Raw genomic sequence first — 24,183 nt, 5'->3', positions numbered from 1 at the left:
TGGTACTGGATGTTGGTTTGTGGGATGGAGTTCCATGCCTATCGCATTTGATCGGAGAATACAAGCACGGTTAATGCTGTTTGTTGATGACGCTGGAGTTGTCGTCCGATGACGACCCATGTGTGCTCGACTGGAGACAGATCTGGTGATCTACATCTACATCTACATCCATACTCCGCAAGCCACCTGACGGTGTGTGGCGGAGGGTACCTTGAGTACCTCTATCGGTTCTCCCTTCTATTCCAGTCTCGTATTGTTCGTAGAAAGAAGGATTGTCGGTATGCCTCTGTGTGGGCTCTAATCTCTTTGCTTTTATCCTCATGGTCTCTTCGCGAGATATACGTAGGAGGGAGCAATATACTGCTTGACTCTTCGGTGAAGGTATGTTCTCGAAACTTTGACAAAAGCCCGTACCGAGCTACTGAGCGTCTCTCCTGCAGAGTCTTCCACTGGAGTTTATCTATCATCTCCGTAACGCTTTCGCGATTACTAAATGATCCTGTAACGAAGCGCGCTGCTCTCCGTTGGATCTTCTCTATATGTTCTATCAACCCTATCTGGTACGGATCCCACACTGCTGAGCAGTATTCAAGCAGTGGGCGAACAAGCGTACTGTAACCTACTTCCTTTGTTTTCGGATTGCATTTCCTTAGGATTCTTCCAATGAATCTCAGTCTGGCATCTGCTTTACCGACGATCAACATTATATGATCATTCCATTTTAAATCACTCCTAATGCGTACTCCCAGATAATTTATGGTATTAACTGCTTCCAGTTGCTGACCTGCTATTTTGTAGCTAAATGATAAAGGATCTATCTTTCTGTGTATTCGCAGCACATTACACTTGTCTACATTGAGATTCAATTGCCATTCCCTGCACCATGCGTCAATTCGCTGCAGATCCTCCTGCATTTCAGTACAATTTTCCATTGTTACAACCTCTCGATACACCACAGCATCATCTGCAAAAAGCCTCAGTGAACTTCCGATGTCATCCACCGGGTCATTTACGTATATTGTGAATAGCAACGGTCCTATGACACTCCCCTGCGGCACACCTGAAATCACTCTTACTTCGGAGGACTTCTCTCCATTGAGAATGACATGCTGCGTCCTATTATCTAGGAACTCCTCAAGCCAATCAATTGGTCTGATAGTCCATATGCTCTTACTTTGTTCATTAAACGACTGTGGGGAACTGTATCGAACGCCTTGCGGAAGTCAAGAAACACGGCATCTACCTGTGAACCCGTGTCTATGGCCCTCTGAGTCTCGTGGACGAATAGCGCGAGCTGGGTTTCACATGACCGTCTTTTTCGAAACCCATGCTGATTCCTACAGAGTAGATTTCTAGTCTCCAGAAAAGTCATTATACTCGAACACAATACGTGTTCCAAAATTCTACAACTGATCGACGTTAGAGATATAGGTCTATAGTTCTGCACATCTGTTCGACGACCTTTCTTGAAAACGGGCAGGCCCAGGCAACATCATATCGAAGTTGGGTTATAACAGCGGTATATGTGCGAGCGTTATCCTGTTGGGAACCCCCCTCCCCTCTTTAATGCCGTCCATTAATAGTAGCACAACAGGTCGAATCACCAGACTGACGAACAAATATGCAATCATGTGTGTCGGATAATAACGAGAGCGCTCTTGTTGTCATACGATATCACACTTTAGACCACAACTTCAGGTGCATGCTCAGTGTGCCTAGCTCGCAGACAGGTTGCTTGTAGGCACTCAACTGGTCCAGCTTCTAACCAAGACACGGCCGTCACTGGTACCGAGGCAACACCAGCTGTCATCAGAAAACACAACAGACCTCCACCCTGCACTTCAGCGAGCTCTTGCTCGACCACTGAGGTCGCAATTGGCGGTGGTTTGTGGTCAGTGGAATGCACGCTACAGGACGTCTGGCTCGGAGCTGTCCTTGAATTAAACGATGTGTAACAGTTCGTTCACAGCCATACGACGAACACAATTGTCTTCCCTCTCGATAGTGCCACGTGGCAGTCCAGAACCCAGTCTTCTTGCGACCATACTTTCTCGTGACCACCGCTGACAGTAGCCATGTACAGTGACTACAGGGTTATTACAAATGATTGAAGCGATTTCACAGCTCTACAATAACTTTATTATTTGAGATATTTTCAAAATGGTTTGCACACACGTACAAAAACTCAAAAAGTTTTTATAGGCATTCACAAATGTTCGATATGTGCCCCTTTAGAGATTCGGCAGACATCAAGCCGATAATCAAGTTCCTCCCACACTCGGCGCAGCATGTCCCCATCAATGAGTTCGAAAGCATCGTTGATGCGAGCTCGCAGTTCTGGCACGTTTCTTGGTAGAGGATGTTTAAACACTGAATCTTTCACATAACCCCACAGAAAGAAATCTCATGGGGTTAAGTCGGGAGAGCGTGGAGGCCATGACATGAATTGCTGATCATGATCTCCACCACGACCGATCCATCGGTTTTCCAATCTCCTGTTTAAGAAATGCCGAACATCATGATGGAAGTGCGGTGGAGCACCATCCTGTTGAAAGATGAAGTCGGCGCTGTCGGTCTCCAGTTGTGGCATGAGCCAATTTTCCGCGGGCTACGCGTGAAACTTGCCCGCACTCGTTCAACCGTTTCTTCGCTCACTGCAGGCCGACCCGTTGATTTCCCCTTACAGAGGCATCCAGAAGCTTTAAACTGCGCATACCATCGCCGAATGGAGTTAGCAGTTGGTGGATCTTTGGTGAACCTCGTCCTGAAGTGTCGTTGCACTTTTATGACTGACTGATGTGAGTGCATTTCAACCACGACATACGCTTTCTCGGCTCCTGTCGCCATTTTGTCTCACTGCGCTCTCGAGCGCTCTGACGGCAGAAACCTGAAGTGCGATTTCAGCCGAACAAAACTTTGAGTTTTTCTACGTATCTGTAGACTGTCGTGACCATATGTCAATGAATGGAGTTACAGTGAATTTATGAAATCGCTTCAATCATTTGTAATAGCCCTGTACATTCCTGCCAAGTGTTTCTGCATTATCGCAGAAGGAACATCCAGCTTGTCGTAGCCCTATTACACGACCTCGTAGAGGTGTTGATAATGCCATGTTTGTCACCTTAAATGGGTTCTCGACTAACATCAACTCACCACATCCAATCTCAAAGGTAATTAACACTTACGAACGTTGCACAAGGTATTTAAAGCAAATCTGATTTGCATCCTCATAGTGGCGCTGCTAGCGCTACTCTTAAGCGATTGGTGCGAAATCTGAGTAGACACGATCTCTAAGATGTAGAAACACGCCTACCAACTTTCGTTTATGTCGCACAATTTCTCCTTAGGGTTGCGATTGTTTTCCGTCATGTGTTTCTAGTCTTCTAGACTAGTATGTGCCATTTTTGGAAATTAATGAAGGATAGTTGTAGCTCGCTAAACCTGCTTCTCACTTCGTTCTTCAAGGCCACCATGCCCTGAGGTGTTTTACAGAGAAGCGCATGCGTCACTGTCTCTTGTTATGCAAAAAGCAGGGGTCAATAATTTTGGTCAATAATTTTACAAATGACACCTCTCGCTACATCAGTAGCATCGTAAAGGATCACGGAAATTGGGTAAATAAATATCTGGTCATGGATTTAAATCTAATTTTTTTAGACGATGGTGGACTTAATAGCGAGCTTCCACGTGTTCAGCCAAGTTGTTGTTTCCATTTTCTGCATTCGTCACATTTCGAGAACCCTAATTTGTCAAGAATAACTTGTTGTTGTTGTTGTTGTTGTGGTCTTCAGTCCAGAGACTGGTTTGATGCAGCTCTCCGTGAATAACATAAAGTTCATATTATTACTCAAAAATGCTACACTCTTAAGATGCAGTGATTTCTAGAAATATCTTTCGCAAATCATCGTGACAGTACTTAAAGAAACGAGATCAATAGTTTGATACTGACTGCTTGCATTCAGAAGAGTTGAGAATTTTCGTGCAGTTTGCCTTCAGCTTTGACTTTGCCTCATGTAATTTTGGTTGGTTTCCACTTGGCAAGGGTCCTAGCTATGTATAGTTCATTGACGTAGTGGAACCAGGACATCACTTAGCTGCCAGAAGTTTAAAGTAGTTTAATGGCAACGGAGGATGAAGAGGTGTAGTCAGAACTAACTTTAGGAATAGATTAGATGACTCTCTGTCGAAAATGAACTTAGGACTATTGTGATGTGTTTCTCGTGTCAAATTCTCCGTTTACAAAAGTGCAACTAACAACATTTCTCTTCACTGTATTCATCTTTTGCGAAACAAAACAAAGTAACCTAATGCTGCATCAAATGCCAAAACGAAAACGCTATACTGCTTCTAGCATTTTTTTGTTCTTCCGGAAAAGCAAAATTGAATTACATCGTGGGTCAAGTTCCACATTAAACCGTATTATTTGGATGTATGACCTGGGTCTGTGAGTCCAGAAAACCACCCATATCAACTCTTGTGGTGTAGTAGTGTCTTCAAAAAATACCTGGGAGTTGGCTGATAATGTTTTGATCATTAGAGCTAAGTTCACCGGTACTCTAATCCAGATACCTTCCATCTGCAGGCTGCACTCTTTTAAATGAGGTAACCGAACATGTCACGGAATAAAGTTTTAGCTTTGCCATTGGTTTCTCTCTGTATTGATAATCCTCCCGAAAGTGTATTCTTTGAGAGTGCCTGTGGAATTTTCAATGAATCTACAACAAGCAGTGATATCTTCAAATCTGTGGGGAGAAGCAGGCTTGGAGTTAGGGTTCAGTTTTAGGGATGGGGGGGGGAGGGGGGAGCATGGGACAGGCGTAGTTTTCTACTACCCCCACTCCAAAAGTAACTTCCCTAAAACCTTAATTTCAACAAGACAAAGAATCTTAAGATTTTAAAAACAATAAAACTATTTTATTGTTAATATTTTATTAATGTTTATATACAGGGTGAGTCACCTAACAGTACCGCTGGATATATTTGGTAAACCACATCAAATACTGACGAATCGATTCCACAGACCGAACGTGAGGAGAGGGGCTAGTGTAATTGGTTAATACAAACCATAAAAAAATGAACGGAAGTATGTTTCTTAACACAAACCTACGTTTTTTTAAATAGAACCCCGTTAGTTTTGTTAGCACATCTGAACATATAAACAAATACGTAATCAGTGCCGTTTGTTGCATTGTAAAATGTTAATTACATCCGGAGATATTGTAACCTAAAGTTGACGCTTGAGTACCACTCCTCCGCTGTCCGATCGTGTGTATCGGAGAACACCGAATTACGTAGGGATCCAAAGGGAACGGTGATGGACCTTAGGTACAGAAGAGACTGGAACAGCACATTACGTCCACACGCTAACACCTTTTTATTGGTCTTTTTCACTGACGCACATGTACATTATCATGAGGGGTGAGGTAAACGTACACACGTGGTTTCCGTTTTCAATTACGGAGTGGAATAGAGTGTGTCCCGACATGTCAGGCCAATAGATGTTCAATGTGGTGGCCATCATTTGCTGCACACAATTGCAATCTCTGGCGTAATGAATGTCGTACACGCCGCAGTACATCTGGTGTAATGTCGCCGCAGGCTGCCACACTACGTTGTTTCATATCCTCTGGGGTTGTAGGCACATCACCATACACATTCTCCTTTAACGTACCCCACAGAAAGAAGTCCAGAGGTGTAATATCAGGTGAACGGGCTGGCCAATTTATGCGTCCTCCACGTCCTATGAAACGCTCGTCGAACATCCTGTCAAGGGTCAGCCTAGTGTTAATTGCGGAATGTGCAGGTGCACCATCACGCTGATACCACATACGTCGACGCGTTTCCAGTGGGGCACGTTCTATTCCACTTCGTAATTGAAAACGGAAACCACGTGTGTACGTTTACCTCACCCCTCATGATAATGTACATGTGCGTCAGTGAAAAATACCAATAAAAAGGTGTTAGCATGTGGACGTAATGAGCTGTTCCAGTCTCTTCTGTACCTAAGGTCCATCACCGTTCGCTTTGGATCCCTACGTAATTCGGTGCTCTCCGATACATACGATCGAACAGCGGAGGAGTGGTACTCAAGCGTCAACTTTAGGTTACAATATCTCCGGATGTAATTAACATTTTACAATGCAACAAACGGCACTGATTACGTACTTTTTTATATGTTCAGATGTGCTAACAAAACTAACGGGGTTCTATTTAAAAAAAACGTAGGTTTGTGTTAAAAAACATACTTCCGTGCATTTTTTTATGGTTTGTATTAACCAATTACACTAGCCCCTCTCCTCATGTTCGGTCTGTGGAATCGATTCGTCAGTATTTGATGTGGTTTACGAAATATATCCAGCGGTAACGTTAGGTGACTCACCCTGTATTAGTTGATTGGTACAGTGCTTAAGACATCCCATGGGCGGAACTTCCATGAAATAGCATTTCGGATAAATATGTCATCTGAAAAGCACTTTTGTAAAAAACTGGGGAAGTACCTGTGTCGTGCCATTGTTTGAATAACTTGAAGGGCAACAAACTTTCAAAACTTCGAGAGCTTCATAAGTTATACCGTCTAAAATCTGCGAGTGTGCTGACGAGTATTTCACTTAGCTCTAGGACTGAGAACAGAGATGTAAGCCGGCCGCGGTGGCCGAGCGGTTCTAGGCGCTTCAGTCCGGAACAGCGCGACTGCTACGGTCGCAGGTTCGAATCCTCCCTCGGGCATAGATGTGTGTGATGTCCTTAGGTTAGTTAGGTTTAAGTAGTTCTAAGTTCTAGGGGACTGATGACCTCCGATGTTAAGTCCCGTAGTACTCAGAGCCATTTGAACCATTTGAACAGAGGTGTGAAAGCAACAGGAATTGGAACATACAGGGCTATTCACAAGTACCTCCAGGATTTGAAAAGATCACTGCACAAAAATTACAAGACGTAAGGAAAACAGACACATATTAATGAATGGAACATCTCCCCAAATTTTTAAATGACGTTATAATTGCTCAATATGAGTACCATTTGTGATGCAGCAAATACAGGTAAAAGACCTCGTGCAGCCGATGGAAGCCGTTGCTGCAGCTGCGAAGTTGCATCGACAGCATCGTGCTTTGGAAATCTTTATACCGCGTTGGCTATCTGCAGGCGCGAAGTAATTTGATGCGTCAATGCGGACTGGATGATCTATCTTCATGTTCTGATGCGCCTGCCTCCTAGTGGAATATTCTGCAACTACACCATGGTCCTAGACTCCGTCCGAACAAGCCTTGAAAGGCCGTACGGTACTGACCGGGCGCCGTGTCATCCTCAGCCTACGGGCGCCACTGGATGCAAAGATGGAGGGGAATATGGTCAGCACACCACTCTCCCGGCCGTATGTCAGTTTATGAAACCGGAGCCGCTACTTCTCAGTCAATTTTGCTGAGTGCACTCCACTTGCCAACAGTGCAACTACACCATGGTGGATATAACAAATCGAATACTGGAGAGACGCTGTATCCATAGATATGTGTTTTGTGTGTGTGTGTGTGTGTGTGTGTGTGTGTGTGTGTGTGTTTGTGTGCCCTAGTTTTCACGCACTCATCTTCTGAAATCTCAGGGATACTTGTGAATAACCCTGTATAAAGGGGGGATGCTGTATCTTTGTGTTGTTTCCACCTACATTGAGGAAAGACAGTCTTTACTTCATTTTTTATTACTCGAGCAAATTTCTCCTTTTATCTTGTCTTCCCTCAAGTTACTGTGGCTTGTCGGTTCCTCCTGTGGATTTATAAATCGTGTCAGATTTGTTGTCAGTAGCAAGAGTGATCTGTGAATAGTGGCCTCTTCTGGTTGGAACGTTTTCTATAGCGAGTCAGGCTCCAAATTCAGAAGAATCCATCTGAGAAGTATCCTCTGTTAAACGAAAGTTTTCCTTTTTTTCAGAATTTCTTTCCATTTTCGAAACTCTTAGTTCTCACGATACTGTATACTCCAAAAGATAGTTGATCAATTTGGAAATGCGAAAATTTAAACGCGTTAAATAAATTACTGTTTGCGGGTGAGACGGGTGCTTATAACTTTCCCCCCCCCCCCCCCCCACATACACACACACACACACACAAGTCTTTTATTCCAGCATCAGCACCTAGAGAGAATCCGCGTTTCTCAATTGGAAGTGAATCACTAATGTGTATTATATAGAACACTTGCTCGTACCCATAATGCAACATCACACATAGCAGCCAACTGTCTGGGTATGTCTTAGTCAGGTGCTGATAAATCTCCGCAGATATTTGGAGCCATTCTGGTTGCAGTGCTTCCAACGGTTGTGCGTGGTGGAAGGGTCACAAAGGGAAAGCTACCAAAGACGTGGTTCACCTAGTTGTGCCCAATCGAGTTAAGATTTGCGATATATGAACGTCGTGGAAACACTTCGAAGTTTTTGACCTTGTTCTTCCAGTCATTTTGGACAGGTATGTCAGAGCAATATTATATTTCTGAAGAATTAAATAGTCCCTAAAAGGATACTATGTCCTAGGATGTATTCCTAACCATTTCATTACCAAATGCTTTATTTAATTGTTGGCCGGCCGCTGTGGCCGAGCAGCTCTAGGCGCTTCAGTCCGGAACCGCGTGACTGCTACGGTCGGAGGTTCGAATCCTGCCTCGGGCATGGATGTGTGTGATGTCCTTACGTTAGTTAGGTTTAAGTAGTTCTAAGGCTAGGGGACTGATGACCTCAGATGTTATGTCCAATAGTGCTTAGAGCCATTTGAGCTACAACGAAGATGTCGTGTACAGGAAGCCCATTCAAGACAATCAGACACTGTAACAACACTGTAACTTTCCTTTCGTCTTCTCTCCGCCTTCAATTCACATATAACGTATAGAAATGTTTCCATATGTAATGGATTAGGAATTGGACATAGGCAAATAAGATCAAACAAGTGAGAAAGAGATAATGTTGATTTTGTTATTAATCGCCTCTTGCACAATTTATTCGATATGAGCACTGGAGAGCTAGACGAGATTTGGAAGTGGTGACCAAAGTTGGCACTAATAGTTTCCAGCATAAATCGATTCCGCATTACGGCATTAGTATATCTACCAAGTTTAGCTGCCATATGATAATTTCCCCCCCCCCCCCCCCCATGAACCATGGACCTTGCCGTTGGTGGGGAGGCTTGCGTGCCTCAGCGATACAGATAGCCGTACCGTAGGTACAACCACAACGGAGGGGTATCTGTTGAGAGGCCACACAAACGTGTGGTTCCTGAAGAGGGGCAGCAGCCTTTTCAGTAGTTGCAAGGGCAACAGCCTGGATGATTGACTGATCTGGCCTTGTAACAATATCCAACACGGCCTTGCTGCGCTGGTACTGCGAACGGCTGAAAGCAAGGGGAAACTACGGCCGTCATTTTTCCCGAGGGCATGCAGCTTTACTGTATGATTAAATGATGATGGCGTTCTCTTGAGTAAAATATTCCGGAGGTAAAATAGTCCCCCATTCGGATCTCCGGGCGGGGACTACTCAAGAGGATGTCGTTATCAGGAGAAAGGAAACTGGCGTTCTACGAATCGGAGCGTGGAATGTCAGATCCCTTAATCGGGCAGGTAGGTTAGAAAATTTAAAAAGGGAAATTGATAGGTTAAAGTTAGATATAGTGGGAATTAGTTAAGTTCGGTGGCAGGAGGAACAAGACTTCTGGTCAGGTGACTACAGGGTTATAAACACAAAGTCAAATAGGGGTAATGCAGGAGTAGGTTTAATAATGAATAGGAAAATAGGAATGCAGGTAAGTTACTACAAACAGCATAGTGAACTTATTATTGTGGCCAAGATAGATACGGAGCCCACACCTACTACAGTAGTACAAGTTTATATGCCAACTAGCTCTGCAGATGACGAAGAAATTGAAGAAATGTATGATGAAATAAAAGAAATTATTCAGATAGTGGAGGGAGACGAAAATTTAATAGTCATGGGTGACTGGAATTCGAGTGTAGAAAAAGGGAGAGAAGGAAACGTAGTAGGTGAATATGGATTGGGGCTAAGAAATGAAAGAGGAAGCCGCCTGGTAGAATTTTGCACAGAGCACAACTTAAATCATAGCTAACACTTGGTTTAAGAATCATGATAGAAGGTTGTATACATGGAAGAACCCTGGAGATACTAAAAGGTATCAGATAGATTATATAATGGTAAGACAGAGATTTAGGAACCAGGTTTTAAATTGTAAGACATTTCCAGGGGCAGATGTGGACTCTGACCACAATCTAATGGTTATGAGCTGTAGATTAAAACTGAAGAAACTGCAAAAAGGTGGGAATTTAAGGAGATGGGACCTGGATAAACTGAAAGAACCAGAGGTTGTACAGAGTTTCAGGGAGAGCATAAGGGAACAATTGACAGGAACGGGGGAAAGAAATACAGTAGAAGAAGAATGGGTAGCTTTGAGGGATGAAGTAGTGAAGGCAGCAGAGGATCAAGTAGGTACAAAGACGAGGGCTAGTAGAAATCCTTGGGTAACAGAAGAAATATTGAATTTAATTGATGAAAGGAGAAAATATAAAAATGCAGTAAATGAAGCAGGCGAAAAGGAATACAAAAGACTCAAAAATGAGATCGACAGGAAGTGCAAAATGGCTAAGCAGGGATGGCTAGAGGACAAATGTAAGGATGTAGAGGCTTATCTCACTAGGGGTAAGATAGATAGTGCCAACAGGAAAATTAGAGAGACCTTTGGAGAAAAGAGAACCACTTGTATGGACATCAAGAGCTCAGATGGAAACCCAGTTCTAAGCACAGAAGGGAAAGCAGAAAGGTGGAAGGGGTATATAGAGGGTCTATACAAGGGCGATGCACTTGAGGACAATATTATGGAAATGGAAGAGGATGTAGATGAAGATGAAATGGGAGACACGATACTGCGTGAAGAGTTTGACAGAGCACTGAAAGACCTCAGTCGAAACAAGGCCCCCGGAGTAGACAACATTCCATTGGAACTACTGACGGCCTTGGGAGAGCCAGTCCTGACAAAAATCTACCATCTGGTGAGCAAGATGTATGAAACAGGCGAAATACCCTCAGACTTCAAGAAGAATATAATAATTCCAATCCCAAAGAAAGCAGGTGTTGACAGATGTGAAAATTACCGAACAATCAGTTTAATAAGCCACAGCTGCAAAATACTAACAAGAATTCTTTACAGACGAATAGAAAAACTAGTAGAAGCCGACCTCGGGGAAGATCAGTTTGGATTCCGTAGAAATACTGGAACACGTGAGGCAATACTGACCTTACGACTTATCTTAGAACAAAGATTAAGGAAAGGCAAACCTACGTTTCTAGCATTTGTGGACTTAGACAAAGCTTTTGACAATGTTGACTGGAATACTCTCTTTCAAATTCTAAAGGTGGCAGGGGTAAAATACAGGGAGCGAAAGGCTATTTACAATTTGTACAGAAACCAGATGGCAGTTATAAGAGTCGAGGGACATGAAAGGGAAGCAGTGGTTGGTAAGGGAGTAAGACAGGGTTGTAGCCTCTCCCCGATGTTATTCACCCTGTATATTGAGCAAGCAGTAAAGGAAACAAAAGAAAAATTCGGAGTAGGTATTAAAATCCATGGAGAAGAACGTTGAGGTTCGCCGATGACATTGTAATTCTGTCAGAGACAGCAAAGGACTTGGAAGAGCAGTTGAACGGAATGGATGCTGTCTTGAAGGGAGAATATAAGATGAACATCAACAAAAGCAAAACGAGGATAATGGAATGTAGTCGAATTAAGTCGGGTGATGTTGAGGGTATTAGATTAGGAAATGAGACACTTAAAGTAGTAAAGGAGTTTTGCTATTTGGGAAGCAAAATAACTGATGATGGTCGAAGTAGAGAGGATATAAAATGTAGACTGGCAATGGCAAGGAAAGCGTTTCTGAAGAAGAGAAATTTGTTAACATCGAGTATAGATTTAAGTGTCAGGAAGTCATTTCTGAAAGTATTTGTATGGAGTGTAGCCATGTATGGAAGTGAAACATGGACGGTAAATAGTTTGGACAAGAAGAGAATAGAGTCTTTCGAAATGTGGTGCTACAGAAGAATGCTGAAGATTAGATGGGTAGATCACATAACTAATGAGGAAGTATTGAATAGGATTGGGGAGAAGAGAAGTTTGTGGCACAACTTGACCAGAAGAAGGGGTCGGTTGGTAGGACATGTTCTGAGGCATCAAGGGATCACCAATTTAGTATTGGAGGGCAGCGTGGAGGGTAAAAATCGTAGGGGGAGACCAAGAGATGAATACACTAAGCAGATTCAGAAGGATGTAGGTTGCAGTAGGTACTGGGAGATGAAGAAGCTTGCACAGGATAGAGTAGCATGGAGAGCTGCATCAAACCAGTCTCAGGACTGAAGACCAGAACAACAACAACATGATAATTTCAACTGTCAATGGACCTCCACTTTAATTTTAACCCACCCAGTTCTTCGCACAAGAAGATTCTCGCATTCATACTCTCTTTTGTGGGTTAGAATCCCAACAGATACAATGTTTTACATAATAACAGAAGACCGTCGCAGTGAATATTACGTAAAGAGCAAAACTGTTCGTTGTAAGGTAACGGCTGGATCGAGGAGGGAGGCATACCAGGGTAATCCGTGCAGTGCTGTTAACCTCTGTGCCACGGTGGCTAAGTAGAAAAAAAAAGTGGCTAACTCACCTGTCTAATAATTAGGACACTCCGGTTCGATTCCTGGCCTTGATACAAATTTTCACTCATCGTCTCTGAAACAGTGTCATTTTAACTACATATCAGATTGAAATTGCTTGCTGGACCACGATGGGAACACCAAACCTAGACTTTCGCGCACATTGCTCTTATCAGTTGTTTTTTCAAGACAATTATAATTAATTCCTTCATCTCTCAGTTTTGGAACAGAAGTCTGTCAAAACGCACATCGACTCATCGTTCAATTATGGCAGCATCAAGCACTCATTTTGATCTAAACACAAACTTATATTAAGCTCAAAGACTATCAAAATCATCTGTAAAGCTGTTATACAAATTTGTAAAACATATCAGACTTTGTAAGGGAAGCCTAAGAGTACGTACAATGGCTATTTGTCACGTGAAGTGCTGAAAGCGTAATGTAAAATTTGATGCGATGTGAACAAAATTTTACCAGACCCATGCTTACAATTTTTCGGACACCATGTTATATCAGCCTACTTATCGGTGAATCTAGCTAATTAATGACTGGAGATGTTTCATACATTTGGAGCTGAATTAAAGTGTACAGAGCATCGTTATCATATTCCTCAGCATTTCAGGGTTTTTACACTGTACATTAATCAATGGTCAGAACCCAAGGTTAAGTGCAGTGACATGGTGCCATTCACACTGAAACCTCTAAAGAGAGGTCACCATAAATCACGCCACATTACCCTACACCAGGGCACACTTTCTGTCCAAAAGAGTAACCGCCGCCCAGTGCACAAGTGCCAGTGACTCTGTCTTTTAGCGAAAGAACAGTTTTACTACCTACTTGCTATTCTATCCCTGCAGCGGTTAGGTTCTCAGTCGGCCAGCAAAATTAGCTTCACCACTGCATAGCAATGAAACGAAGGAGTTCTTATTAAACTTACAATCATTGGTATTTGTTTCGGTTACTTGCATAGACCCATGCTTGAATTGATTTGGTAGTGCAATTTGAATAGTGGGCTATTAATCAGGTTACGGAGCAGTTTTGGAACAACCATCCCGTAACGCAAGCTTTTGCGTTTCCGTCCTGGTCGAACACACAGTTTTAATCTGCTGCGAAGTCTAAAAACACACACACTCTGCTGCAGAGTGAAACATTCATTCCGGAAGCAATCCTCTAGACTGTGGCTGTGCCAGTGCTCGGCAATATCCTCTTTCCCAACCGTGCTGATGCCTCAGGCTATGGCAGAGGAACTCCTATGGAACTGGGACGGTAGGTGATAGTTACCGGCGGAAATAGGAGGCTGTGAAGGCGCCCTTGGGTAGTTCATCCCTTAAGAGACAAGGTTCCTGGATCGACTGCCGGTACAGCTCTATATTAATTACATTTGGTGCAGTTTTTCATGGCTTGCTTAGCTGGAGAGCCGGCCGAGTGGTGTACTAGGTAATCTCAGGAAGCAGGTGGTGGAATTCGCTTGTGGGGAGAGAGTTTTGGTGTCGTCTCGTTGCGCACCCTGTGTCGTCTACTCGTTGCACCTGCATGCGACACGCGTACGTAGCACCGCACCCACGCTGGGTAGGGTAGCCACTCGCGCCGCGTCGCCAGCCGCCGCTGACTAACGATGCGTCTTCTTGCTGTCTGTTTCTGCTGCCGCCGCTGCCCCCGCCGCCGCCGCTGGACGCCGCAGAAGAAGGGAAGTCGCGAGAAGGTAAGGACGACCGCACCACTCAGAAAACTCTCTGTCTCTCTCTGTCTCTCTCTCTCTCTCTCTCTCCTTGTGTCTCCCTGTGTCTCTCTGTCTCTCTCTCAGCATCTCTCTTTACACGTAATGGGTGTTTGCACTACTCGATATACGTTCTATCAGTTTCTTGTATGTGGTTCTTTTCTTTCACTATCAAATGAGTTGCAGGAGGTAAAATGCTACCTTTGACAAATGATATTGTAGACTATCAGATATAAGTAGACGAAAAATCTGACTGATCCCCCCCCCCCCCCCCAACGTAATTACAAAACAGAAAAGAAAGTTAGTCAGACGAAGGATATCCTAACACTAGACGTCAGAAGCTTCTGAAAGGTGTTGTTACTAATAGCAAGCTATTGTCATTATTATCATAGCTGTTCGCAAAGTAACGTCCGATAGGTCGCGAACTGGAAACGACAGTGAAAATCCGATTAAGCGTCACACAGATGTGTTGGGCATTTCTGTAGCATGTCCGTCGATTGCGGCACGTCGCTCGTTTCAGTTCTGAGTGAGCACGTAAAGATACCGAGATATGTAGTGTCTCCCGCCAAGTAAGTGAACCCATTGAGAGGTTTTGCCTGATTTGATGCATCCCACATAACGTACCTGTCGTGCATTTCTTTCTACATTCTCGGCCGCACACTGTAGGGGCAATGAGAACGTCACTGCAAAGCATTTGATCGCGCACCGTACAGCCCAGACGTGGCTCCCTCCATTTATGCTCAGATGAACCGCTGGCCATGACGACAACATTTTGGCACAGATAACGAACTGTAGACCAGCGTAGATAAGTGGCGGAAAGCGCTGCCGGCTCCTTTCCGTGCCGATGATATTGGAAAGTTGTTACCAAGCTACGACAAATATCTAAGTCGGAGCGGCGACTATGTAGGGAAGTAGCTGGAAGATGTAGCAAACTGCTGCAAGTAAAACATTTTTGATTTTCACCGTGGTTTCTGTTTCACGCGCAATCGGACCTTACTTTCCGAGCAGCCCTCGTATAAGCTAAATCTTTTCCTTCGAACTAAATTTGTCCCCCATGCCTGCAATTCAGTGTGGGTGAAAATACGTTGCTCACCATTAAAATTTCGTCTCAACGAGGGAGGCTTGCAACAACCACCTAATTGCGTAAGATGTACAATATGCGGATATGCAAATCAGTTTCATTTGAGTATAACCACACGAAGTAGATTGGAATAACTCAATCTACATTCTCGGCGGTTGGAATGACACCGAGCGACACTCTACTCCCACCTAACATGACAGGTGAAATAAAGAAAGGCGGTAAAAATGTCGCCCTCTTTAGGCCAGCCCGGAACTACGGCTTTAGCCGAACTTCGTCTCATCACCTAACTCCTGCAAAGCTGGCAACCCAGCAAAGCAAAGGGCACTGTTTTGCCGCGTGGAATCTCTTTTCACCGTAGGATACGGCAGGTTTTATATGCAGTAGTGTACCTCTTCATCAAATCCATAAATCCTCACCGTTCTTCACCAACCTGTATTGGTCTTTTTGACTAAGAACATGCTCATTTCTGTCAAGCGATGATCCACAGCCCTAAAAGTGTTGACCACTGCTAGGTTCATACTTAGCTAACGTTCAACGTATCACATACTAGCACCCACGGCAGTGCATACCGTTGCTCTGTAGGCAATGTGAATGTCGGCTGGCTTGTTCATACATCTGGTCTTGATTAATTAGGTGCAGTTCAGCATACACGGCTGCCAGTCCAGTGTAGCGCACCAACCGAAGCGTAACACAGTGGCAGCTTACTGAGTCAGAACTGCACTAATAGACACATAAACATATACTCCATTACCGAACAAACTGCCGCGTTTTTGACTGTCGTATTACGGCCGTATTTCCACAACGGTGCATATCCAAGCTCTGCTTATCTTTAGATTTCTGCTCCATCTATGTTTATTCTCCACAAGCCACCTTACGCGATGCGGCGGGAGGTAAGGTAAGGGCCCTTAATATCGTTCCTGCTCCTAATTTCGTCCCCTAGAAATTTTCAGTTTCCACAGTCGGTAACAAATGTTTAGCTGAGCGTTCATGGGAGACCTCAGTCCATTGTTTTGCCGAGAGAATCTTTTGTATGCAGCACGTGTAGCTTTCGTGTACGAGAGGATTCAATTTTTTATGCTGAAGTGGGTTAGTGTGAGTAAATTAACAGCCTGCAATTCCTAGTCTGAGCTCTTATTTGTGTTCCGTCCTCCGTGCAGTTCCTATTTTGGTCCCGGAGACAATATTTCGAACTGTAGTTAAGAAACTGTTTTTATTTAATGTTTCTAGATTACGTTACTTTTTTCATTTGGCGAAACAAATGCGGAGATAAATTGATTCGTTGCACGAAATGCTTCGGTTTTCATCATGAAAAATATTTTTCGTCTATACAGACTTACAGATTCGTATGTGACACAACTTTACAACGATGAAAATAACTTGAAAATTCTTCGTTTATGGCCTTTCAAGTCATTTACAGTTGTGGAAGTGGTTGGAGATGTTACTAGGGAAAAATACATTTAAATAAATTGTACTTTTGAGAATTTTTATCGTGGACGAAATGACGAACTCAATTTTTTAGTGTTCATGTTATGTCACATAGTGACATTAGTATGCAGTATGTTATAACAATTTAATTGTAACTTGAACACAAGTGGGGATAAATTCAGAAATACATAAACAATCTGTAGCGTTTACTATAACCTTTAAGGACTTACACGGGTTCTGACGTGTTAAGGTCCGCCTACCTTACCACTATATTTTTCCCTCCCTCTGTTCCTTCGGCAAATGGCGCCATCGTGGTGTAGTCTTCAGACCAAATTCTGATTTGATGCAGCTACCATAGGCTGTAGAAACCTGTTAATCTCCGAATAAGTACTACAGCCTACATCCATTTGAAGATTCACACTGCACTCTTGTTCACCTCTTTTCTCCCTCTATCCGCATCGCGTGTTGTTTCTCTAATTTTCTCGTTGCGGTCATGTATGTCGGAGGGAGTAATATGTTGTCCGACACTCCCCAGAAAGTTCACTCTCGGAATTTCAAAGTTAAACGACACAAATACTCTATTGTAGCGTCTGCCAGTTTAGTTTGTTGAGTATCTCTGTAGTAACGCTTTCGCTCCGATTAAACGATCCCGGGACGAAGTGCGCCGCTCTCGTTTGTATTTTCTACGTCTTTTCTATTAATCCACACCGGTAAGTGTCACTTACTGACAGTCATCAAGAATCTATCCAACAAATGTTTTTTGTGCCTTTCTTTCGCGAATGAACGAGACCATCTAAATATTCTGACAATGAATCTCAGCCTCGCATTTACTTTTCGAACAATTTGTTTTATGAGGACGCTTCACGTGTTTACTCCTGGGTAACTTACGGTAGGTACTGTTTCCAGTGATTCGACATTCTCTACTCTGTTCTGACACTATTGTCAGGTTGTGTAGTCACTTCCTCTGACGGATTGCGAAGCGTGTTGACCATTAAGTACAATTTATGTCTCTACTCACTAACACATGAAGCACAGTGCACAGGGAACTAGGAGAATGTCTGTCAGACAGCCTGTCCGGCTCGCTCCCCAGGAGTACCTATACCACATAGGGCAACTTAAATTGCAATTAAGTATGGTAGTTGATTTCTATAGATGATTACAAGCCTACTTGCAACTCCTTCCTGCACGTTTACAAACAAATGATGGTTTACCTGCAAAAATTGCCTGTCTCCTTGACCATACAGAATCGGAGCTCGCAATCTACAGCCGGTGTTTCAGTGGGGGCTAGTTTTTAGGGACAGGAGGATGGGCTACAGAAGAGTAACAGAGGTGCTGTAATTGAATTCAAAATCCGTATATTGACCGCAGACCCATGGGAAATGCTAAGAAAGCATTCACAATATGAATCCACAATTCTGGACTATTATTGCCACAATCGTGCAATTTCCTAGGAAAAAAATACATAACACAAACAAGGAAGACAAATTGCTAGTTCATTCCAGTTCTTAGGGATAATTAGATGCATCGAGAGAGTGAACGAGTTCGAAGGAAATAAATAAGCAGATACCGAGCCATGGGAGTGTTAGTGACGAGATAAATGATGCGGGTGAATGAACGCGTTGCTTACCACAAAAACATCAGTAAGCCGGCGGTCGGCTGCTTGCAGAATCTGATGCGAGAGTGTGTCGTTACAGCCGTCGGCGCAATAGCGGCCGTTCCCGAGATGTACTGCGTCACAGTGATCGAGGGATAGCGTGTCCCTTGGTTTTATTTCCTCCGTGGGGACACTGTGGAGTGACTATACCGGCAAAAAATAAGTTCCTTTCACCCAACTTGACTAGAGAGACAGTGCTGTCCCACCTGCAGCGTTTCAGGTACAGTGGGCGGAGAGACTCCCTGGCTTTAGAGATGGTCATTCTTCGTTGATTCCAGTGCAAGACCCCACGGATAAAGGCTTCTTGCAATAGCGTGCTGGTGAAGTAAGTTTGAATTCAAAGGCCACTGATTTCCTTTTCAAAGAAGACGCCATCTTGACACTACTTTACTGTACTGAAATTCAGAAATATCAAAACTGCGCAGACATTCTCATCCTGCGGTCGTTCTCTTTATCAATGCATTGGTCGGTTCAGAACCGCAGGGAAATTACATTTGTAAGGGAAATAAATATGCCTATCACATTTACTAGCTCATTAACTACATAGCTCAACAAAAGTTTGGAATATCATAGAGTTTACTACCATGACTTCTTGGACTTCTTGTAGTACACCAATTTAGGAAACAAAACATAATTCCTAATGAAAACAAGAATGATTATGGTTAGCTGGAAAAAACCATTTCGAAACAAAGTAGGCTCTGTCCTGAGTGTACATATTTAGCTCATGATAATGATTGTCAGTCTTTAGTGGTGAGTATGTCCTCCTAGTACACGGGTGAGTTCTTTCACTTTAGGAGGCACTGTCTGAAGGAGATCATCATGTTTATCTTGAGGTATGAAGTCCCATTCCTCAATGGCAGCTCAGTGAGGTCCTGAAGATTGTCAGGTGGATTGGGTCACTGTGCAAAGGCCACATTCAACACGTCTCATGCACGCTTATTTGTATTTATGTCTAGGGACTGTGCTTACCGATGCATTCTGTTGATGTTGCGTCTTTGAAAATACTGAGACACTGCCAGAGTACGGTGCGGTCTTGCATTGTCATCGACTAGGATGTGGTTGTCGCCGACTTCACGTCTATAAGGCCTTACAAACGTTTGTAGGACCCGTTGGATGTATCTTGGACTAATGAATTTGCCGTAGATGGGAATTAGAGGGGCCCGACGTCATATCAATATTTCCTCCCAGAACAGTGCACATCAACCTGCAAACGGATGGACTTCCTGAACGTATCGGCTTTCCTGGTGTCATCTAGCGCTTCTCCAAACCGTAACATGCCTAGTGTGTGGTCGAAAACCAACCCTGGTCTCGTCAGCAAACATGCCATTACTCCATTCTGCAATGGTCTAATTTTGATTGCAAGAGCCCAGGTCCTTCGACTGCATCGGTTCCGTTGTTTCAGTGCAATACTTCTCGTTGGCATTCTGGAATAAAAACCACCCTGAAGCAATTTTCTACCCACTGTTTGGTCTGAGATAGGAATCCCTGTTTGCTATATTTCTGGAAGTTAATGTTAGGCGCCTGCGAACCGACAGTTGAAGGAAACGATATTGCACTGGTGTTGTCATACGAGGACGACCCAATGCGAGGTCTATGGTTCATATTTCCCGTCTCTCCCTGGACTTTCTCCGCACACACCACTTTGGGTGACATGTAACCGATCACCAACATCTTGCTGTGTAGCACCTGCTGAAAGTAAAACCACTATCGTGATTATGTCAAAGTGCTGTGTGCCTCTGGGTGGCATTTACCGCAGTGATGAACACAAACTGAATGAAGCTGTCGTTGATACTGGACTGCTTGTGGCGTGCCGCTGCGGCAGCAGTATGTTTACATGACTGGGAAAGGGCACAAAGGATGCCAGTAGTAAACGCCGTCCAGTATATGGACTCTAACTGGATAAATGCATGAAGGCCTAGGTGAATGAGACCTCTAGATCGTAGACTAAATTTTACGATAGTATTCCAAACTTTTGTCTAGCAGTGTATGTATGAAATTAAACAGTGTTTGCGTTCGTGTTTCCGGTCGTTTGGTTCGTGATCTTTTCTACAGTTCGAATCTGTGCTTTGGTTCTACACACATCAAGTTTTGAACCACACTTTTATTTCGGATTTCATGGCAGATAAAACAAAAACAGACTCTGAGACATGTGTATATATTCACTGTCAGTGTGTCCAGGTCACCAAACCAAAATAGCAAATATTTGTTTAACGACAAAATCATCTGTTCTCCATGGGGATTTTTCTTAGTACGTGGCAGAACGTCCCTTTGTTCGGATGCAGGCTTGAATTCGTCATAGCGTACCAACCACGAGATCATAGTGTACCAGCCAAGAGATCATCAAGCCGGTCTTGCCTCAAACTGCCCACACTTCAATAGCGGTTCTGCATAAGTCACACAGATTATGCGGTTGTTGTCCACGTCCAAAAAAAAGTTCGCTTCAATCCATTCCACACATGTTAGACTGGGTTCATGTCCGGGTAACGGCAGTCCAATCCAGTTCGGTAATCCTAGCGTACTGAAGGCACATGCTTGCAAGAACAGCTCCATGAGCACGCAGGTTATTATCCATGTAGGTGAAACTGTCACCAGTATTTTGACGATACTGTTCCACTATTGGTTGATTAGTTGCACAACCTCATCCCTGTACCATACAACACTGAGATTACTCTCAACAGCCACGAGAAGTGTTCGGTAGCCCCATGTAACGCCATTCGAGAGCATCACTCCAACAGCACCTTGTTGCACATGTGGTATCAGTGTCGGAGGCGCTCGATTTTACGTGACGGTCTCCAAACACGTTGTCTGCGATAATCAGGGATAATCCGAGTTTCTTTCGTAAACAACGCCCAACGCCGGTCTTGGAGCGTTCATTCTGCATGATTTCTCGTCCATTTCTAACGGAGTCCATGGTGTTGTGATGTGCGATGAGGTGCTCACCGTGGTCGTCGGAAATGGAGATTCACGTGGTGCAATCGTCTAACAATTTGATGAGACACGTACCGTCCTGTAGCTTCTTCGAACGACAATTTCACTTCCGAAGCATTCAGTCTTCTGTCCCTTAGGAAAATCGTAGGTATCGGTCAATCTGTGCACTTGTAGAACGTGGACGGTCCGTGCTGTGCAAGTCCTCAACACTACCTGATAGATGCAAACGATTGCATGTCCCCATCACGTCACTTCGACTCCTTTAGTAACATGGAGCAACTTCCTTGTCTGACAAACCTTCTGTGCGTAACGCGATAAACGGACCCGATCATTGGTAGCAAATTTCCTTTGTGGCATGGTGGATGTTCATCTACTGACATCTTTTAGTGCGTCCCTACTGGTGCTTTACTTTCAACCAAAACGCTGCAATCCATTCGAGTGCGGCGCTCTATCCGTAGGTAGCGGTCACAGTAACTGTATCAAACGTTCCAATTGGAACAGCAAGTCACGATACCAACACGCCTGCACAACATATCGGGGTGATGCAAAGTTTCTCTTAATGCGTATGCTTTGTAAAGTAAAAAAAAACACTGAAATCAAAGAAATTCCGAAACAAAAAGTTCGTAATTTAAGTAAGTCTGTAATTTATGGAAGTCTGATGACGAAAAGCTGCACGTTGCCACTTCACCTAGATTAGAGTGACAAGACACACTACTGGCAATTAAAATTGCTACACCAAGAAGAAATGCAGATGATAAACGGGTATTCATTGGAAAAATATATTATACTCGAACTGACAAGTAATTACTTTTTCACGCAATTTGGATGCATAGATCCTGAGAAATCAGTACCAAGAACAACCACTTCTGGCCGTAAATACGGCCTTGATACGCCTGGGCATTGGGCCAAACACAGCTTGGATGGCGTGTACAGGTACAGCTGCCCATGCAGCTTCAACACGATACCACTGTTCATCAAGAGTAGTGACGGACGTATTGTGACGAGCCAGTTGGTCGGCCACCATTGACCAGACGTTTTCAATTCGTGAGAGATCTGGAGAATGTTTTGCCATTCGTGCACCCAGGTTCGTCGTTGAGTACACCATCGCAAGCGCTCCTGTCTGTGATGCAGCGTCAAGGGTAACGGCAGTCATGGTCTCCGAGCTGATAGTCCATGCTGCTGCAAACGTCGGCGAACTGTTCGTACAGATGGTTATTGTCTCTCAAACGTCCCTGTTGACTCAGGGATCGAGACGTGGCTGCACGATCCGTTACAGCCATGCATATAAGATGCCTATCATCTCGACTGCTAGTGATACGAGGCCGTTGGATCCACCACGGCGTTCCGTATTACCCTCCTGAACCCACCGATTCCGTATTCATTGTACCTCGACCAACGTGAGCAGCAATGTCGCGATACGATAAACCGCATTCGCGATAGGCTACAATCCGACCTTTATCAAAGTCGGAAACGTGATGGTACGCATTTCTCCTCCTTACACGAGGCATCACAACAACGTTTCACCCAGGAACAAGTGCTCCTCCAACCGAATTCGCCCAACCGTTCCGCTTACAAACGTGGTGGGGGTGGCGCGCCAACCTGACAGAGCCAATTCGCGCGCCTACGTGTCATCTTTGCCCTGAACTGCAAACTTGGTCTCTGCTAAACTTGTTCACGCTTGCGGAGTTGGTAGTACCATACCCCAGAACGACCATTCAACAGTGCCTGAAGCTTTCTGCTAGTTCACACACTCACTCATTTATACCGTCCAGGCCGCACAAAGGAACGGAAAATGGGAAACGTGGTACACAACAACAAAAATTCAATAAATAACACTGTTTAGTCCATTCTCTCCTTTTGGACACCAGCTGAGGTATTACCTGCAAGAGAAGAAACTCTTGCTAATAATTTCTGCGTGCTAGCAATTTAATAAAACATTGGAGCGGTACAACACGTTCCGTTTCACAGGTTCGAATCCTGCCTCGGGCATGGTTGTGTGTGATGTCCTTAGGTTAGTTAGGTTTAAGTAGTTCTAAGTTCTAGGGGACTGATGACCTCAGATGTTAAGTCCCATAGTGCTCAGAGCCATTTTTTGTGTCGCTCCTTGCTTGGGGCCTTGCGCGGCCACACACGTACGCGTCCCGACTCACTGCTACCCTGGGCAGAGTCGTCGCGCTGCAGACGTGTGACCTTTCCTGATTTGTCTCTGGGAGAGCGGACCGGCCTCTGTGTGCGCAGGCCCTGCACCACCGCCAGCAGAGCCAGCAGCAGCAGGCGGCCGCGGCGGGCGACGCCTCCTCGGGGGCGTCGGGCGGCCAGGCGGCGTCGTCTTCGCGGCAGCCGCGCTGGATGCCGGCGCGCCAGGACGCCACCGAGACGGAGGTGTCGCGCACGCCCGAGGACTCGGTCTGCAGCAACGAGGGACCCAGCGCCGTCTACGCAGAGCTCGACCGCGACCTCCGGCCCTGAGGATTCAGCCCCTCGCCCCGGAGGCCACCGCGCCGCGAGTGGTTCTGACGAGGCGGGGGGACCACCGGCCCCGCGAGGGGGGCCACCTGCGAAGAAGGTCTGCGCGCTGCCGCGAGGCAGAGGTCATCCGACGTCGCCCTCTACCACTGTTCCTGCAGTGCTCCCGGGTGTACTCGGCTGTCACCAGGGGCTGCAGTGTCTCCGTCACGATCTCCCGTGTCATT

At 44.7% G+C, this 24,183-nt stretch overlaps 1 protein-coding gene across 1 annotated transcript in view; it reads left to right on the top strand.

Moving 5' to 3' along the window:
• LOC126160891 (probable G-protein coupled receptor 179) overlaps window positions 1-23,959 on the top strand; it is a 273,090-nt gene extending 249,131 nt beyond the window's left edge. The window contains exons 9-10 of the mRNA XM_049916936.1: window positions 14,367-14,387; window positions 23,729-23,959. Coding sequence (XP_049772893.1) covers window positions 14,367-14,387; window positions 23,729-23,959 — 252 coding nt within the window. The remainder of the gene's footprint in view (window positions 1-14,366; window positions 14,388-23,728) is intronic.
• Window positions 23,960-24,183: the final 224 nt, after the last annotated feature.

The sequence above is a fragment of the Schistocerca cancellata genome, chromosome 2 (genome assembly GCF_023864275.1).
Source record: "Schistocerca cancellata isolate TAMUIC-IGC-003103 chromosome 2, iqSchCanc2.1, whole genome shotgun sequence".
In the NCBI taxonomy this organism is placed as follows: Eukaryota; Metazoa; Arthropoda; class Insecta; order Orthoptera; family Acrididae; genus Schistocerca; species Schistocerca cancellata.
Note: the sequence above shows the minus strand (reverse complement) of the source record. Positions and strands in the feature narration are given on the sequence as shown.